General features: G+C 42.6%; 1 protein-coding gene across 5 annotated transcripts; it reads left to right on the top strand.

Annotated features, from left to right (window-relative positions):
* The first annotated feature begins 1,117 nt into the window (after window positions 1-1,117).
* On the top strand, window positions 1,118-16,020 carry lhx9 (LIM homeobox 9). 5 transcript variants are annotated; one of them, XM_030433893.1, is made up of 6 exons: window positions 1,122-1,542; window positions 5,114-5,435; window positions 6,355-6,557; window positions 7,511-7,866; window positions 11,385-11,587; window positions 12,182-14,393. In XM_030433893.1, exons 2-6 carry the CDS (start codon window positions 5,256-5,258, stop codon window positions 12,434-12,436), a joined length of 1,197 nt encoding a protein of 398 aa, XP_030289753.1. In that variant the 5' UTR covers window positions 1,122-1,542; window positions 5,114-5,255; the 3' UTR covers window positions 12,437-14,393. The 5 variants fall into 5 exon arrangements, with proteins under 5 accessions (XP_030289754.1, XP_030289753.1, XP_030289751.1 ...); XM_030433891.1 differs by having other exon boundaries at window positions 1,123-1,542; window positions 7,508-7,866; XM_030433896.1 differs by lacking the exon at window positions 12,182-14,393 and adding an exon at window positions 14,835-16,020 and having other exon boundaries at window positions 1,129-1,542; window positions 7,508-7,866.
* Window positions 16,021-20,150: the final 4,130 nt, after the last annotated feature.

Below are 20,150 nucleotides of genomic sequence, written 5' to 3'. Positions count from 1 at the left end.
CCGTTTTATATTCTCTCGTCAATGTCATTACTATTTATCATCTTGTCATCAGATGAGCAATAATCCAATAGTGCACAAGGAGGTAACACCAACACCAATATTAAAAAAAAGCAACATTATATAATAAGGTGATGAATATTACTTTTGAATTGAGAAAATGCTGTCTTGCGAGGAGGCCGGGGCACAATCGAACCATCTTCAAAGCGTAAACAAGATTAATATTTACCAAAAAAACCTGACATTATTAAGCAGTGGTTAATCTTTCATCAACCGGAATTTCTTTATTCATTAGATGTTGCAACATGAGGCCAAGTGTGAGTGTGTGTGTGTGTGTGTTGTGAATGGATCCTGGCTAAATGCACTCGGTGCTGCACTGAATGTCTACGAAGGTTGTCAGCTGTATTCTCCAGGTGAGACTTGGGTGTAGAGTTGAGGGGAAGTGAAACATGAAAACCCAGGGATGGAATTATTTCCATGTTTCTGCTATTTCTGGAGGACAAATTCAATAGGAAAAGTAAAGGATATCTGTGGATTATTTGCTAAATAACGCCTTTTTTTTTTTCCTTTACCAACATCTGTGCTGCTGTAATGATGCTGGAGCAGGAGAATAACTGATGGCCCTCTCTCATTGGTGTAGATGATCGAGTCCACGTGATTAAAAAGACGTCAAATTCAGACATGATTTTGCACTTTTACGTTTTGAAAATTTCGATTTTTTTTCCTTCATTATTATTATTATTATTTTGTGGGTTTTGTTTTTTTTTCCCAGCAGGCTTTGTGTCGCTGCGCTCTGCATCTTCTGTCACATGTCCTGATTGATCTGCTCTCTGGTTATTAATCCACACAAACCCAGCAGGTAAACCCGCAGCTGTAATCACCTGGATCTCATACATCAGCAACTCGTGCATGTGCGATCAGTCACTGTACATTTTGTGATTATAATTCTAAGAGCTTGGAAAAAGTCTGTAAGTTAAACGCCTTTGCTCGTCCTTTGGAGTTGAATAAAAAAATTAAAAAATACATTAAAAAAAAAAAAAACTTTAGGGTCTGGATTCATACATAAAGCATGAGGCCCCACAAAGATGACGCGGCTTTAAAAAGAAAAAGAAAAAAAAAAAGAAAAAGTAGAATAAAACATCTTATTCTGATGAAATATTCCTGAATCCAGAAGCAGTCGCTCACCGTTTTGGCGCCTTCCAAAGTCTGTAGTTTTCTTTTTCTTTCTTTTATCATTTTAATTCGCCACACCATCACACATTATAACCTATACGTGCTTGGGGTAGGCCATTGGCTCGTGGCTCCCCGTATTCTGCGCGTCTTTCCTCTGCGCTGCGTTGGGGGGGCCGCCTGCGCACGGGAGAGGAATATTTAAATGTCTTGTGTTTTTAATTGACGCTCGAACTCAGAAGTGTAAGCTCAGAAAACGAGGAACAGCCCCCCATCTACCGGCAGCAGCGTCTCCTCTGCCTCCTCAGCGCGCACAAGTCCGGAGCTGCTCAGCCTGCGCGCTGCACAGGGATCTCACACGCAGCACAGCCTCAGGTAAGACCTTTTCTGCGCGTCTTTTTATCTTGTTGTGTGTGTGTGTGTGTGTGTGTGTGTGTGTGGAGGGAGGGGGGAGGGGACAAAATAATAACACAAAGTTTGGTTTTAAAAAAAAAAAGGAAACTTGGAAAGGAAAGGTTTGGAGGAGAGCGTGTGAAGCAATGCGCGACAGATCTGACGCGTGAGTGTGATGGTCTCCGGGATAAACAGGGATGTGAGTGTGAGGTGAACTCTCCCTCCTCTTATCTTTCTTTTTTTCTTTTTATTTTTTTATTCACGGGATCTTGCAAACAAATACGTGTGCCCTCGCAGACTTAATTGCGGTAATAAGCAGGCTGACGTTGTTGTGAATGACAGCAAAATCGTACAAGTCGAGCGCTGCTGGGGAAATATAAATAAATGACGCTTTCTTTTTTCAAATGTGGGGCTAATTAATTTTGTTTAGATTGGAGGCTGGGATTTTATTTTCTACATCTGTACGACAAAAGTCAGCGGCCCACTGAGCCACCCTGGATTCCCACGCCATTTTAAAAACCTGGTTAAGACTGTTTTTAATTTAATTTTTTTTAAAAACGCGTAAAAGGGGTTTGGAGTGGAGGTCAACGCGGTGCACGAACAAGCAGCGATTATTATTATTATTATAATGTGTTTGAAGACGATATATGGTCCGGGAAGGAAAGGAAAAAAAAAAGGAAAATTGAAAACATAAATTAGGGCGAATCAGCTCTCAGTTACTAAACGAAATATGACAGAGAATCGTCCACGTCGATCTGCTTCAATTTATTTGAAGCCAGTAATTAAATATGAAGGCCAACATACACTAATAGATCGTGTTTAATAATATAATAAAAAAGACAGGGCTGTTCTTTTCTGAATGTTAAAACAAATGTGATTTCGTGAATTGGCTTTTGTTTTTTGTTCTGTTTTTTTTTTTTTTTTTTCCCTGCATGCACACTTTTCTCCAGATGACACACACACAAATTAAAATGTAAAATAAGAAAATATTCATTGGCTACAAGGAAAAAGGGGGGAAACGAAAGCAACACAAAACAAAACAAAACAAAACGACGAACACAAAGACACAATCCCCTCAGTGTTCGCTGACACGTCGTTAAAACCCTCTGCAGCCAAATGAAATGTCACTGCTGGAGGCAGCGGGTCATCACGGGACCCTCTATCGACTCTAACGAGATGATGGACGCACATGCGCTATTTATGTTTGAATGCGCGGATAAGTCCAGGTTTTGAACACAGGATCGCCCTTTTTCTTTTTCTTTTTAATCTCCGTAGAGGAAGTTGAGAGAGAAAAAAAAAGCCATCAGCCGGATTAAATATCACACAGAGAGTTGATCACTGCTCTCAGGGTGTCTTTGTCCAGGTGAAATGAAACCCGTGTGTCCTTGTTTTTTTGAGTCCTCCTGTCAGCCCTGCTGCTGACTGCTGCTGCTGCTGCTGCTGCACACGGGACACTCACAGAGCCGGGTTATTGCGCACGGTCCGGTCCGGTCCGGCCAGGAGGGGTCCGAACCTTTAAAAGTCTGAAAGCGCTGCTGTCAAGGGGCCTCCAATTAAAGCCAACACCACTTCATGGTGAAGGTGCTGGGGGTGGGTGGGAGGGAGGGAGGGAGAGATGGGTGGGTACACATGATAATGTAACACGTCTTGAGATGAAGCATCCACACCTGCAGACCCCCCCACCTCCTCCACCACCCTCCACCCCCTGAGCCTCAGTAAATCCATTAATGCGACCGAGTATTGTTTTATGGAGAGATGTTCCTCAGCTCTGGAGGGCCTGTGTCGCGTTGAGCCACCTCGTTTTTTGTTTTGTTTTTGGGTTTGTTGTCACCATATGTGGCCTGTGGACAAACCAGAGCCAGTCAGTCTGCCTGGCTGGGCTTTGTGTGTGTGTGTGTGTGTGTGTGTGTGTGTGTGTGTGTGTTTGGTTTTATGTGCGCGACAGAGTTTTCACACCCTTTAAAAGTGACACAGATCTCTATTATATGGATTTAAAATTCAACAGCAACAAAAAAAAGAAAAAAAAAGGGGGCTATCTGAATCACTGGTGGAGGATTCCCAGCTGAGATGTCCTTTTATTTCAGCTCTCCAGCCGCTTAGAATGACATGAAATTCGTTAATAGCTGTGATCCTGCTTCAGATCCAAACACGATCAGGCCTCAGTCCAGGAAGGCAGGGAGAGAGAGAGAGAAAGAGAGAGAGAGAGAGAGACGGGGGTCGTTTTTAGCGATTGCTCGTTGAGAAACTGAAGATAGAAGCATATCATTTTGGTTTCCTCTCCTCGTCAATTTAAGTCCATTATCTCCAAAGAGTCTACATGTGGAAGACAAACAAAACCGGGCTGGTGTGGGACTTTTGTTTAGTTTTAATTGTTATAAACTCAGATCTCATTCATTTGTGTTTTTTAAAATATTTCCTCCAATCTTTCAGATTGTTTAATATAATCTGTCCCCGCCCTCCAGCCTATCACTGATCACTGCCCCGCCCCAAACAATACATTTATACCACACACATACACACACACACACACACACACACACACACACACACACAGTTATGTTATTCTGGGACAAACTGATAAAGACGCATGTTTGGAAAAACGACGCACAGAATTAAACCGGATAAAAGATAAACGCGGGAGAATCCCTGCTCCGGAGCCGTTTTTTTTTTACGCGCTCCAAATACGCACATGATCTCCTTAAAAAGCATGTGAAATAAATGAAATATTTACTCTTCGGCTCAGCCCACTCCCAGTTTGTGTGCACCTCCTGACTCCGGCATCCTCTCCTTCTTAAATGGGGGGAATAAAAAGTAATGAAAATGTCAGTACCATTAAAAAAATAAAAAAAAAAATAAGACAGTGGTCCTTCGCGCAGCCAGAACCGGAGAGTGTTTTGAGGGGGAGAGTGACAGCTCTTTGTTGGTGAATAGAAAATCAGTGGCGGCGGAAAGAGAGAGAGAGAGAAAGAGCGAGAGAGAGAGAGAGAGAGAGAGAGAGAAAGAGAGTGTGAAAGGGAGAGAGAGAGAGAGAGAGAGAGAGAGTGAGAGAGTGAGGGAGAGAGAGAAGGGGGAACTCCTCCTACCAAATTATTCAGACTGGGCAGGCTTTGCGGGCTCTTCACAAATAGGACACGGTTCTCAAATCCAGGCAGTCCCAACCTGACCTCCAAGCACCAAGGAACCCCTGACTGGGAAGAGACTGGGAGAGAGAATTCACCCGAAAAAAAAAAAAAAAAAAAAAAAAGAAAAGAAACAACAACAACAAAAAAAACTTTGTGTCATTATTTTTTTTTTTTTTTTGGCGTGTGTTCACACTGTAGCCCCCCTCCCCTCCTCCCTCCCCATCACTACCACCACCACCACCACCACTTCCACACCGGTGTGTCGCATCATTTGGACTATATATTTTTTTTTTCTGGAGGAGAGACATTCACGGGAAGAAGGAAAAGGCTGGTGCACCACCACCACCACCACCTCCACCGTCGTCGCCGCCGCCGCCCCCTCCTGTCCCACCCATGCTGTAGCTTCTTCGCTTTTTTCCCTTTTCTTCCAGTTGCCTTTGCACTCCGGCGAGGAGCTGATCTGCATCTCTGGGGCTCGTGTTGCCGCCTCGCTGCGTGTGTGCCTCTCTCGGAGCCCTCAGAGCCCCTTTCGGATGCGCTGAGAGAGCGGGGCGCAGCGCTGCGGTACGGTATATGGAAGTTGTGGGCTGCAAGACAGAGGCAGGCAGTTGCACGTTGCGTCCAGGACCGGGAGCCATGCTTTTCCACGGGATCTCCGGGGATCACATCCAAGGGATCATGGAGGAGATGGAGAGACGCTCGAAAACGGAGTCGCGTCTGGCGAAGGGCATGCAGCTGAACGGGAGAGAGTCGGTAAGAGCCGCCCCGGTCGAGCCTGTGTGTGAGTTCATGTTGACAAAAGAAAAGAAAGGAAAGAAAGAAAGGGGAAAAAAGTGCTTAAACGACGACTGTGGCAGCGGTAACGAGGGAGGAAATGTGCAGTCGTTTTTTGGGGCGGTAAGTAGGAGAGGAGCAGCGAGGAGGACTGGTCAGGCTGAGTCTGTGTCCAAAATTCATTTACTTTCGGAGAGGGAATTTCCTGTTAATTGTTTGAATGCGCTAATATTTAAAAAGCTGCTCAAAATAATTACTAAAAGTATTAATCCTAGTACTGAACATATTTAAAGCACACTATAGAACTCTTAAAAACAAATAAAACACTGTACGCGAGAGCAGTAATAATTAGTTTGTTATCGACAATTCAAAACGTTTGAGTTGAGGCAATGAAAAAAAAAAATGTTGACTAAAACATGGTGAATTATTATTATAATTATTATTAATATTGTTAATATTATTATTGTACCTACATTTTATTTATTTTAACTGCACGTGATATTTTAATATTTTTAGAAATAGGCTTATATTCAGTATTTTAAATATATAATCTCTTTAAAAGTGTGACTGTGAATTTGTTGTTTCCTTCTCTGTAAAGAAAGGAGATCTATTTGTTTGATTCAGTGAACGTCAGACACACAGAGACAGACGCTGGCTCTTCCTTCAGGGGCCCTGTGTGTGTGAGAGAGCACACCGAGCCTGCATCTGTTTAACGGCGTCTGTACAACGCCTCGCTGTTGCAGATGTGAATACAAAAAAATCTTTTAAAAAAAGAAAAGAACATTTTATTTCCCGGCCATGAAGCTGCTGAAGGCCCGTCTGTCTCTGTCCCTGCATTATGTATGTTGCATAAGATGTGGCCAGCAGTCGCCATGAGCTGTCTCTCTCTCTGACTCAGACCATGCCTTCAATGAGCCCGGAGAAGCCTGCTCTGTGCGCCGGCTGTGGCGGCAAGATTTCGGATAGATACTACCTCCTGGCCGTGGACAAACAGTGGCACCTGCGGTGCCTCAAATGCTGTGAATGTAAACTCGCGCTGGAGTCGGAGCTAACGTGTTTTGCCAAGGATGGGAGTATCTATTGCAAGGAGGATTACTACAGGTAAGAAAAATGAAGGTTAATCATGCACCTGATTTTTTATTTATTTTCTTGTTTAGCTTTTATTCTAAAAATGTACGCTATGTCACGCACACGACCACGCGCGCAGCCAGCGCTGTGAAGCCATGAAAGAAGAGAAATGGTTTTATTTTGTAAACAGAAACTATTGTTCACCGGCTGGGGCCGTTCAGCTGGAGTAAAGCTGAAGCCTTTGGGTGATGCTGGGCCTAAATCACGTCTGAATAAAATCACAGCAGTCTCAGTCTGGACAGAAGTTCTGATCACTGTTGTTCTGTGATGTAAACTACAGTAAGTTAATGTGTGAGTCACCGTCTCAGACACAAAGAACTCTCTCTGCCAACACTGCTCTCTACATTGCTATCGCTTAAAAAAAAAAAAAAAAAAAAGAAAAGAAAGAAAAAAATCACCCAGTGGCTTCACCGGCCCAGCATGACCGAGCATGGAAAATAACCATCGGGGAAAATGCTGCTGTGGGTTAGACATGTTGTCCCACATTATAGGACCCGTTTATGAAGCCAGGCGCAGGCCGGAGTGATATCTGCAATCCACTATACAAGTAAAACCAAGCTGCAGGACAGCAGACATGCTGTTAGGTGTGTTGCTCTGTGTAGTTTGTCTACCTGCAGCCCTTTGTGTGTACTGCCAGCTGTAGGGCTGCATCACCGAGAGAGACCGAGAGAAAACATTTATTTTACACTAAACAAAATGTGGCCCGTCGAGCAGGCCAGATGTGGCTCGGTTAGCTCAGAGTGTGACCTCAGTAGCAGGCCTGCTGTAGCCCAGCTCCGCCACATGCACTGAAGCTGTGTCACACGTTGGCTGCGCACCATTTTGTCTCCGTGTCGTGGATACCCGTGACAGCGCCCGTGTCCTGCTCCGTGTTCCCGCCTGCTCTCTCTGTATGAGGAGTCTTGACGATCTATCTGTTCCAGAAGGTTCTCCGTGCAGAGGTGCGCGCGCTGCCACCTCGGGATATCGGCCTCGGAGATGGTGATGCGGGCGCGCGACTCCGTGTACCACCTGAGCTGCTTCACGTGCACCACCTGCAACAAGACGCTGACCACCGGAGACCACTTCGGTATGAAGGACAGCCTGGTGTACTGCCGGCTCCACTTCGAGACGCTGGTGCAGGGGCCGGACTACCACCCCCAGCTCAACTTCGCCGAGCTGGCTGCCAAGGGCGGCGGCCTCTCCTTACCTTACTTCAACGGCACCGGCACGGCGCAGAAGGGAAGGCCGCGCAAGAGGAAGAGCCCGGCCATGGGGATAGATATACCCAGCTACAGCACAGGTGAGAGCAGCGGGGGCCCTCACACCAACACACACACGTCAGAGAAATCATTTGTGCAGAAAGGAGAGGAGGGGGGGTGGGGGGGCCCACATCCCTTAACTGGTCGTCCTGCAGGCCCAATAGAGAAGGGCAGCAAAAACAGCCAACTGTGAAATTAAACGCTAAACTGCTCATCATGTGGGTTAAATCCTCGTAGAAAAGACCCCTGTTGCTCTATTGACCCCGTCGTTTTGGAGCCCTTTAGCAGCAGTGTGGTTCCTGTATTCTTCACTAAAATGTCGGACTCCTGTGTTGTCGTGTTCGTTTAATTTCACATTATTAATAAAAATACGACAGCAGGGATTGTTAGAATTAGGTCAAACCACTCACTAACACAAATACATTTATAATGATAATTATTATTTAAAAGAGGGGGAAAAAAGGCTTTTATTATTGTTATTTTTTCTCCATTACGCACAAGCTCCTCGCCTTTTCATCCACACGGTTCCTCAGTGGCCCCAGCTGTGGCTCCACCTTACACGTCAGTAATAAATTCATCTTTCCTATAGATGATGCAAATGTAGGTGAGCAACAGCCCGCAGCCGTGGGCCCAATTGATCCGCGGCTCTCCTGTCCACGCGTCTTTAAGGCACCGTTCCCGTGCGTGTGTGTGTGTGTGTGTGTGTTCCGCGGAGAATGATCGAAATTTGACCCCGCCGTCAACCTGCTTATCGACCTTTATGATTAAGACTAATTTAGGTCAGAATAAATGTGCAGACTGGGCGCGGAGGGGAAGTTTAATGTGATTTGGGACTGTTGCGTGAAAAAAAAAATGGACCGAAATCGTGTTTTTTGCGCGTCTTTGACTTTTCGAGGAGAGAAGACGTGTGATCGCAGTGAACAAAAAAAAAAAAAAAAAAAAAAGCTGCTGTTAAATGTAGGTTTCATTCAAAACAAAAAAAAGAAAGAAAAAACTCACATTGAACCCCCCCCGACCCCCCCCCCTGCAGCGTCCCCATTTTGTTGTCGCTTTCTGCGCATTAGTGCGCGGTTGAGAAAGTTCGTCATTGTGCGCCAACTTTCCTCTGTTCGCGGTGAATAGAGAGGAATAAGGGTAATCTGCGCGTTAATTGTTCTCCGTTAATTGGAGGTGACGTTGGAATCCCTGGCCTCCTGCGCGGCGGTCAGCACAGTTCTCAGGGACACAGCAGCGCCGTGCAGAGGGGCCTGCTGCAGGGAGAGGCCGGGGGCTCCGGGCGCAGCGCTGCACACTCAGCGCTGCGCTCCAGCGGCCGCTCGCTTGTTTTCTGGCTAACACAATTCCGAAAGATTATGCAAATCCTAAAGTTCTCATGGATGTCCTCCTGGAAAAAAATAAATAACTATCGTGGCACTGTGGGGTTTTTTCCCCGTGTTATAGCAGGACGACAGCACAGCGTAAAATATGGTGCAGACACAACAGGTACAAAAAAACCCCTCATTATTAAGCACCACAGACACAGCTCAGCTCACAGTGGGGGGGATTATATTTCTCATATTTAAATAGAAAACAATTAAAACATATTTTCCAGTTTGAAAGGAGACGTCTTGGCCTCTTTAACTTTAAATAAAACGCTTGTTTTCATTTTATTTATTATTTTTTTTTAAATATTGAATGGGCTAATTAATGTTATATTTATCTGACCATGCAACATTCAAATGAGCCCACAAGCATAAATTAAAAATAAAAAATGTTTTAAAATCAAAACAAAATCCCGCCATAGAATATAAAAGTAAGATTAATTAAATTAGTGAGCAGCTGAAAGATTCAGTCTCGGTATTTTCCTCTTTGTCCTGTGTTGCGCCCCAATATCACAAACAGCTTCCGCTGCTCAAACCTCTGTCATTCTAGTCTCAGGCTGTTCAGGTTAATGCATCGCTCTGCACATCAGGAGGCTCGCGTTCATGACAAATAGAATGAGGTTTGTTTGAGGTTTTGTTTCTGCTTTAGCGAGCACATTCATGTGAGCTCTCACCAGGGAAAGGTGTGGGTCCGCCGAGTATTCCGCACCACTCTGTAAAGTTGGGTCTTGTTTGGATACAGAGACCCCTAGTGGGAAATGTCTAGTGAAACACGATCCAGTGAAGGCTGGAACAGAGGAGCATAGATGTCAATGATTGTCATGTTAACGGTGCGTGTGAGTGTCTGAGGGAGAAATCTCAAATCACAGAAAAGATTAATTCAGGCCGTTTAAAGCCAAAGACGTGCTTCCTTTGGTTTGCTGAATCCGTGGCTCCTTTATTCAAACGGATCTGTGATTTAACCCATTCATTATTTTGATCTTATGATGCAAAGTTTTAATTAATTTGATTTGATATTTGATATTTTATCAGCCTCTGAGCATAAAAAAAGAAAAAAAAAACAACAACCGGTCAGCATTTGGCTTACAAGGAGACATAAAAATCAATACAACCTACTATATAATTTAGAAAATCCTCTGCTTGGAGGATGGCCTCTCCTTCTGCAGTCGAGCAAAAGACGAGACCTGTTCTGACTATAGTGATGATCAATTATCAGTAATTGTACTTCATTGTACATTTTGATTAAAAGGCCTTTAAATGTCCAACAGTCAATTTGTCCTTGTAATTTTCTCTCTCCCGATTAGAGCCACGCAAAAAAATCAATTTGCAAACACGATGATAAGGAAAATAAATTGTTCTGTGTGTTATTTTCTTCTGATGCAGCGCTAAAGCTTTCGGCGTCACTGTTTAGCCAAACGTGCATTTAATTTACTGGATCCGTTTTGGGTTTTTTTTTTTTTTTTTTGCATTTTGCCATCTCTGAGTATTTTGCACATGCAGTACCAAGCTGCTGACAAATGAGGCCCATTAGGCCTATTAGTCTTTGCAAACGCAAACAGAAATAATAATTTAGCGTGGTCCCAGTGTAAGCTTAAAATACATCACTTAGCTCCTCTTTTTTCAAATTTAAATCTCGCAAACCGGTGATCTCTTCCACTGTGTAACAACGTGTGCTGCGGTGAAATTAATTTGTTGTTTCGTTTGATCAACTAGAATCTTGACTGCCCGCATCTTCGCATTGTCTGATTTTAAGTTGCAAATACACAGAGCTTTTATTATTCGCCATGGTGGTATATAACAGATCTGTGGATATATTAACTCATGGGAAATGTATGACCTCTACACAATTAAGCCCATATGTGATAGCCTTAATCCAATATTCTTAATCGTGCCTTTCTTTCCCTATAAAACCAGGCCGTGTAACAAGAAATTCATTTAACATTGAGCTTTAAATCTAGTGTAACATTTCATTACAGTGACGGTTGCCAATAATTACACTGAGGCAAGTTTCCTGATTTGAATGATGTTATCTTGATGGCGGTGGAGTGACCGGCTGCATTATTACCATCATTTCCGCCAGGAAAATAATTGAGCACGGTGAAAATAAATCCAGACGCATGAGACCGAGATTTCTGGCTGTTGTTCCTTTCGGACTCTGATCCCCCCCTCCCCCCGTGCTCTGCCCTCTGCCCTCTCAGGTTGTAACGAGAACGACACCGATCACCTGGACCGGGACCAGCAGGCCTACGCTCCAACACAGAAGACCAAACGCATGCGGACCTCGTTCAAGCACCATCAGCTGCGGACAATGAAATCCTACTTTGCCATCAACCACAACCCAGATGCCAAGGACTTAAAGCAGCTGGCCCAGAAAACGGGCCTCACTAAGAGAGTTCTACAGGTAAGCGGCGAGCCATTCTTCTTACTGATACCTGATCACCTCATATCTGTGTCTGCACCCCACTCCTCCTCCATGTCCCTCTCATTCCACACCAGTATTATCATTGAAGTCATCATCACCTCTTTGATTTTGTTTGTTTGGTTGGTCCATGTAGTCATTAGATGTATATCCAGGGGTTTTGATCTGAGATTTTGTAGATTCTTAAATGTTATTTCTTGGCAAAGAGAGGAGAGAAGTCGCCTTAAGCGTAGAAACTGTAGCTGATTATTAACAAATGAGAGTGCACGTGTTCTTTTTAGCTATCTAAAAAATTCAAAAAGGTCAGGATTAATGTTTTGATCTGCTATTAAAGTCCACATACGTATATTCAGTGTTCAGGAGCTAACTGGTTCATTGTTATCTGCCCCATAAGCTCAAAATAATGTATGAAACTTTCCATATAAAGATTTATATACGTAAGGCGAGGGCAACTTGATACAGTCATAGCTGTGATAACTTGGTATGTAAACTACTGTTCAATGGATTTGATACTTTCTTTTTAAAAATTAATCCTAAAAACAAAAAAGTAAAAGCCACATTGGGATTGGTTTGCAGGTTTGGTTCCAAAACGCAAGAGCCAAATTCAGAAGGAACGTTTTGCGACAGGAGAATGGAGGTGTTGATAAGGCTGATGGCACCTCACTCCCTCCACCCTCATCTGACAGTGGGGCCCTGACCCCCCCCTCCAGCGCGGCCACACTAACAGACCTGACAAACCCCTCTATCACTGTAGTGACCTCCGTCACCTCTAGTTTGGACAGCCATGATTCGGGGAGTCCTTCGCAAACTACCTTGACAAACCTTTTCTAACAAGCTATCTCTAGCAGACTGATTTTTTTTTTTTTTTAACTGATTATATTTGTTTTTGTTTGTTTTTGTTTTTTTGTTTTTTTTTCCTCAATTTACATTTTATTTTTTTAAGTGACACCTTTAAATCTACCAGAGACAGCTCCCTGGAACAGAAAGTGCTGTACTGTGTACACAAACAAGAGCAACAAGAGCAAGAACAGCAGCGACCACATTAAAACACAAGGAAATCATTTTAATGTGTAGCATTTGAAACCGCATGGCAGCCGTGTCTGTAGTCGACTCACAGTTTGCAGAGAGCGATTTTTGGACGGGACATTTTTTGAAGTTTGAAGGCATTTCGAAATTTTGTCATGGATCCCACAATTCATTGGAAGAAAAATATAACTAAACTTGAAGCTTGTCTGGAAAACTCGATTTTTGTTTTGACTTGATTTGTACATTTGTATTGAATTATGATTAAAATAAGCCCTTCCTAATTTATGGTTAATTGGTAAATTTTAAAATAATATGGATACTTTGCCCTCAGAAACATGTATATGTATGCACTGTGTTCGCACTATCCAATTTAAAGACTATTTGTTTGTTTTTTTCTTTTCTTTTTTGGAATAATTTGGGAAATAAACTCGTAGAATGTTCTGTATATGGATAACTCCAGAAAACAGGCTTTAATTATTTCCGAATGTTTCGGTCTTTAAGACTGAGTTGGATGGAATCAGACACTGAAATATCTCACAGAGCTACATGTAAAACATCGAAATTGCATTATACGAGCACCTAACCATCGCAGCTTATACGGCAGGTAGAGGCTGAAACCATACACATTTTTTGTCTTGATTCACAAATCTACTGTGATAAAGAGAAAGAAGCAAATCTTACAATCTGTACAGTGGTAACTGTTCAACATGTAATGCAGTCACATGATAATTAGAAAGAAATCAGCGGGAGAAATTCTGATTGGAGAACAGTTTATGGACACTGTTGTAATCGATTGTTTTCATGACAGAGCACTTTCTCAGATTTCGTCAGTCTCTTAGATTAAACCGCAGTCGAACGGACGCATCCTAGCGAACATATCCACCGATCCACAGCTAAACTCAATTGCACAGTGACAATATACTGCCCAGTGAAAAGTGCATTATTGTTTTTATCATGTTGCTCAGGGTAACGATGTGATTTTTAAAAAAGGGAAGGAAAAAAAAAGGAGCAGGGGTGAGAAATTAAACGGTCAAAGCGACGTTGCAGACTAGATTTGTAGAGCTGACATGAGCATTCAAATGACCTCAGATAGGTGGAGTCGCGAGAGGCAGCCAGTGGGAAATCATTGTCCATGTGTTCTCCTTTTTGGCCATATTTATACTTTCTTTAATGACACTTGCCACTGAACAGACCAAAAACATGTTTCTTCTGGCTGAAAGATAGAGAGAAAAGAGAGGAAGACAGAGCAAATCTTCAATGGAGTTGATACATTTCATTGTGAGCGTCACAATTTGTTCTATTGTAGAACAAAGTGGTACTCTAAGTCTACTTAATGAAGTAGATGCCTAACTCAGTTCTACTATGTGCCTTATGCTATAACTTGGGAGAAAGTTTGTGAAATTCAGGATATATGTGTTCTTTGTTAACTGATTCACATCCTTTTGACGCCTCACTAGTTTTGTACTGTTTTGCATCTTATTTCCGAAGATCTTTTTATGGTGTATCCTGTTAAAAAGGGGGCAGCGATGTCATAGAAAGCATTTGTGCACTCTTTCAGATATAGTTGGGTAATCCAAGAACCTTATATATTGATCTTCGTGTTAATAGTTGAGTACAGTAAGTGTTCTATCAAGATTGTCCATGTTTCCCTGTTTCTTGATAAAGATGGTGTATAGAAACTATTTCCCCTTAAATATTTATGGACCAAACGGTTGTTATATATCTTATTAAATTTGTGTGAATAAAAATACTTTGCTTTAAATGGGTTTTATTTTTCATTACACTTGCCATTTTTTGTGTTCTATCTTGAATACGATCTTTTTCGTTTTTATCACATCAACAAATGAGAAAGCATTCAGTTATTAATGACCAGCTGAACGTCCTCATTTTTGCCTCCATTTTTGATTTCTATTTCCTATTTTATGATGTTTATGGTTTTTTAACGTAATGCCCCATGGATTTGCATCTAAACCCTGCAGTCAAAAATATGAAATTGCTTTTTAATGCATGAACATGGCTTTAAAATTTAAATCAGAGGAATGCTACAAAGCATATATTGATATATATATAGCTATATACATATATAGTATATATTAATGCATAACTTATTGGTAAACCTAAAAGTGAAGTAAGAGTAAATGCAGACCCCGTAAAGCCAGGTTGCTCTGTAGTTAATACATTCTTACTCTATCATTTCTTTCAGGGAGAACAAATCTTGGGGCATTACAGCCATACATCCCGACGTTTGAAAATTCCCTAAAGTATTAACAGAAGGGGAAAACTTTGATGGGAATTCCTCACCATTGAAGACAAAGACAATATTAGGATAAGATGATAGCATATTGAGAACAAATAAACAACCAACATAAAACCTGTTTCAGTTGCAAATGTACAACGGATGACTTTTTTTTTTTTTTTTTTTTTCTTTTTGAATAACAAAAGTTTGTCCTGAGTGTTTGAATCCATCAACGGAGGAGACCCCTACAGTGTATGATATTTATGAGATCAATGTGAAGAAAAAAAGGAAAAAAAAAAAATCGTTCTGTATTGGAATGGTAATTGCCCAACAATGGTAATAAAATGTATTGTAACATAGTTAAAGCAACAACAACAACAAAAAGAGTCACAGAAAGACACAGGATGGGATTTAAAGACAGCTGGCATCCAACATGACAACGGCGTGAAACAGAGACGTATGGATGCTACTGGTACGAACACACACACGCACATGCACACACACACAAACACACACTACACACAACCTTTCTCCCACTGCCTTGCACCTATGTAAGCGCAATATACACATTCCCACAATCTTTCTTCTCCACACACACACACACACACACTGACACACACACACACACAAATGCACACACGCTGCTGCCCCCATGCACCCCGCCCAAGAATCAGCTTGCTAAATAGAAGTTTTTTCTTTTGTCACAAGTGTCATTTTTTTCGTAAACACATGGCCTCCTTGAAACTCGGCAGCAGGATGCCCATCAAATATGATGAGTGTATGAAGAGGACTGCAGAGCTGGAGCTTTGCCATCTGGCTGTACCGAGGGAAGGAAGTGAAAAAACAAAGCAGATAAAGAAGAGATTCTCATTTTGCATGCGCCTCATCATCTTGTTAACATTCTCCTTGAGATGTATATTATTTCCTTTGATTCATTGTATGATTCATTGTCAGCTGCAAAATAAAGCATATGAAAATGACGTCCCTGATGCCCATATAAAACCCTTTGGACGCTCTGGGAGATTATTTATAGTATACAAGCATCCTTTTCAGCTCTACTTCACTCAAACTAAAAGACTGATTTATGGTCACATATCTGCACGCATAAATGTTTTTGTGATGGATGGATAAATAAATACTGACCCTCCACTGACCAGTTTGAGTTATATATGACACACGTGTAGCAAAAATGGACTGTAACACAGGCAAAAAGCAGGATTGCTACAGTTAGTTGTTTGGCAGTGTGCTGTCTCATTACTTAGTATGAATGCTGGGTATGTATGTAATGAAGGTGTGTTGTGGCAAGAGAAAAAAAAAGAAAGAAAGAGGAAGCAAGGAGGGAGGGAGGGAGGGAGGGAGGGAAAGAGACTGAAGCCACATGGGGACCAGTAAACAGGCTGGTGTTGAATTCCAACAATGTGGGAAACAGCAAACACTTCAGTCAGTCCAAGAGGAAACCTCAGTCGCTGGGGTGCCTGCGCGCTGTGGCAGCAGGGCTGTGTTCCCCGGGTCTGATGGGAGGACAGTGGGCGGGTTGACACCACAGAGCTACGGGAGGCAGGGGCTGGAGCAGAAACACAAACAAACACAGCCAGCCCTGCTCAGTTCTGGAGCAGGAGGGATGAAAATTCTGGACAACGTCACGGCCCTGTGTTGACAAGAATTTCAGGGGGTTCGCCGCTGGGCCGTGGGTGACTGGAATGCATCTTATCGGTGTTTATGGAGGCAACGTCGAGCCACCGTCTTGCCAATAGGATTGCTTCATCCCATTCCAGGTATTCTCTCTTTTTAATTTCCAAAAACATATCATATAGGAAGAGTGAACAAATACAAAGAGTTGAATCAAAGCATGTGTCTAGGAAATCTCTGATATCATAATGAGGCAAATCTAATTTTTAAATCTGCGGCCCTGACTCAGTGTAAGATGATGAGTACAGTGTCGTCTGTCTGTGCAGAGACCTCAGCAGGTAAGAAAGGAGGGCTTAATGCTCCGCCTCCTCCTCTTAGCTCCTCCTCCTGTTGAATGACTCCATGTACCATGACTGTGCATAAACAGTGCTGACAGTGCTGTATGCCTCTCTGTCATACAAGCAGTCTGTTCATGAAACATAGGACACGTGTGGAAAAACACATTCACAGGCAGCTGGTTTGGAGAATCCCACAGACATTTTCAGTTTTTTTAAAGGTGCACTATGTAATTCTGGGGAATCTTTTATTCCTAAACGAACTAAGCAAACACACTCTCTTTGTTTTCATGACTGAGTAAACTGAATCAACAAACTGACCTTAAAAGGACAACACGGTTTCATACTGTTTTACTTTGTTTCATGTGGCGGACCCTGCCACCTTTCTAGCTTCAAGCAGTGTTCCGGGGACCTTATTTTCCTCTGGGAACAGCTTGTTTATTCAGCAAAGGAACAAAAACTGAATATCACTCTGTTTGTGTTATTAGCTCATCGATATTCTAAATATTGCAATCTGAGTTTTAATCTCCAAAACCACATGGTGCCTGTTTAAATGACCCAACAAGGACAAAGTAGATTAAACTGGTCTGACAGCACTTAAGGTCACTAGCCACCTAATACAGCTTTCCCAGATGTTTATTGAGTTTGTGACCCAGATGTGTGGCAGTTTATCAGTGTTACTTCCCACAAATCTGCTCAAACTTACTTGTGACATTTGCAAGTGACACCTATTCGGTCAGAAAAAGACGTGTTACATACAAAGGTCAAGTGAGAAGCTCCGCCTGTCATCACCAAAAAAGATTCAGAGAAATCTCCAGTATCCAATAATGATGTTGACATCACATTATGCTCTTACAAACCAATTCAGCAACACATTCACATCCTGAATTGAACCCTTCGCTAAGTCACAGCAGAAAGAGGTCCCTTCTGTGTGATAAGTGAACTCCAGGGAAGTGTGTCTCTGCAGGCACACACACACACACACACACACACACACACACACGCACACGAGTACACGGTCACACATACATTACCACACATTATACACACACAGTGACAGGCGACAGGGTCAGAACAAAGTATGGAATGATCACTCAGGCATAGGCCACACCTGCAGTTTACATGTTGCTCTGATAGTGTTGTTTCTGTTGTCACTGCCTCTGTGTGTGTGTGTGTGTGTGTGTGTGTACGTGTGTGATATTCTGCCAGTTCCGCCTCAGTTCCCTCCTCTCATTGCTAGGCGCGTATTTAACCTCACCTCACACACCAACCACCCTGCGAACACAAATACACACCGGCACTGGGACGCGCACAAACAACCGACACACACAGGTGGATGTCAGAGGGGTGACGATGTGAATGAGACACAGCTAAACTGTGGTGTGTGTGTGTGTGTGTGTGTGTGTGGGTGTGGGAGACTGAGGCCTGCCCTGCTGGTTGATGCAGAGCAGGTGGAGAGATCCTCTGTCCTGGGTGTTTGCCAAGAGAAGGGATACACCAGCACATATCATGCAAGTACACAACACAGACACACAAAACCAGCCACTAAAAAAAATTTTTTATAGAAGGATCTAGGCAAAAATAATATGCCGTTTTGTCAGTTTTTTGTCCTTCACATTATCACACACTATCTCTCATGTGCCTCATTTGCGTGTACGCTCTCCACACGCCATAAATCCCTTATTTCTCTGTTGTGCTGTTATTCTATATTTATAGGTATTTGTTATGTGACGGCTCACATCTAGACAACCTTGAAAACGCTGCGATCAAGGCTGATAACTACCGGTTGCAATTGCACTTTGAAGACAAAACAACATTAATTAGCGTGTAAAATGGAAATGCAGGCGTCACATGCATGCTGCCTCCAAGTTCGCCAGGGTATATGAGGAGGGAGACAACATTTCATACATATTTCTATCTGTAATCCCTTTCTCTTTTCCTCTGATAGCTGTGCTCTGTGAGGTACATAAACAGGAAGCTCGTCTGCATTGATACGGCATGTTTCAGTGTGTGACAGGTCATCTTTGTACTGGTGGAGTGTAACCTCTCAGTTCTTGCTAAACCTTCAGGATGCACGCGGCTCCCTCTCCCCTCCATCTGCTGGTCTCTATGAAGTCTGCACCCGATCACAGGAGCTTTGACTGCAGCTTCTGTCTCTACCACACTGCAGTCATACCTAACCCCTGAGCCAGATCAACAACACAGAGGGAAATAAAAAAGACATGAGTGAAAACATCAACATTTTCTCCTTTTTAAGTGTTTAAAGTGTGCTTTCAGCCCCTGGGTGCAACATTTCTGCATATTTAGCATTGAAAACCCAGGTAGAATAGCACCAAAATGTGTATGTTGAAGAAAACAAAAACTGAGCTAGTGTGAATGTGTTTTAAGAGCACTGCAGGTCTTGTTCATAAAATAGTTTCCCAGCTGCCTTATTCATCGGAGTACTCTGTTTTGCTAATGATCTGAAATTAGCCTTCAACAAAGATAGATTCTGGCCTAAAGTGCTTTAAGGCCTTAAAGGCCAAATTCAGCTTAATTGTCATTAGATTTCCCTTGTCTGCAATTTTTGCTCAGAAAAAGGCCCCAGTAATATCAGAGTTAAATGTCACGTTTACAGTAAAATGTCTGAGGCATCTCTATAAATCCAGCGATTCAACCGTCTACTTCTCCCCTGGAGGGCAAACCTTTTCTATTTCCGTTACCTGCAAGCAACACCAGAAAGTTTGAAGTGGAAGAGAGTGAAACAGATGATTAAAAAAAATAAAAAATAAATAAATAAATGAATAAAATGAATCAGAAAGGACATCCTCTCTTTTAAATAAACAATGTCAGCAAAAGAACACAAAAACTTTTCTATTGGTTTAAAGCAGCGGATCAGTGCAGCGAGCCACTTTTAGAACAATGGAAATCCAACACGATTATTAAACAGTTTTCCACCAAACAGACGTGGAGGCATGCGTGGTGAACTGGAGGATCTCTGGGTGCAGCTCCCCTCGCAGGCTGATGCATTACTTTTCATCCATCCATCTAATTATTCCCTCAGAAACCTGAAATTTGAAGATACAAAAGACCGTCCCTATCTGTCACTGAGCGCCATTGATCTTATTGAAAGAAAATGTGGGTGTAGAGGAAACCCAATATAACTCATGCCATTAAATTCCACACAGCATTATTCACATACAGAATTGACAGATTTCTGTGAGACGTTTCTTTTAATCTTCAACTGTTGTTGAAGAAAAAGGGGGGAAAATCCTACACTCCAGGCATCTCTCCCTTTTCCATATTTGCAGTGAGGTTAACAAAAAAGGCTATTGAAGTA

Source organism: Sparus aurata, chromosome 11 (assembly GCF_900880675.1).
Source record: "Sparus aurata chromosome 11, fSpaAur1.1, whole genome shotgun sequence".
Taxonomy (NCBI): Eukaryota; Metazoa; Chordata; class Actinopteri; order Spariformes; family Sparidae; genus Sparus; species Sparus aurata.
Note: the sequence above shows the minus strand (reverse complement) of the source record. Positions and strands in the feature narration are given on the sequence as shown.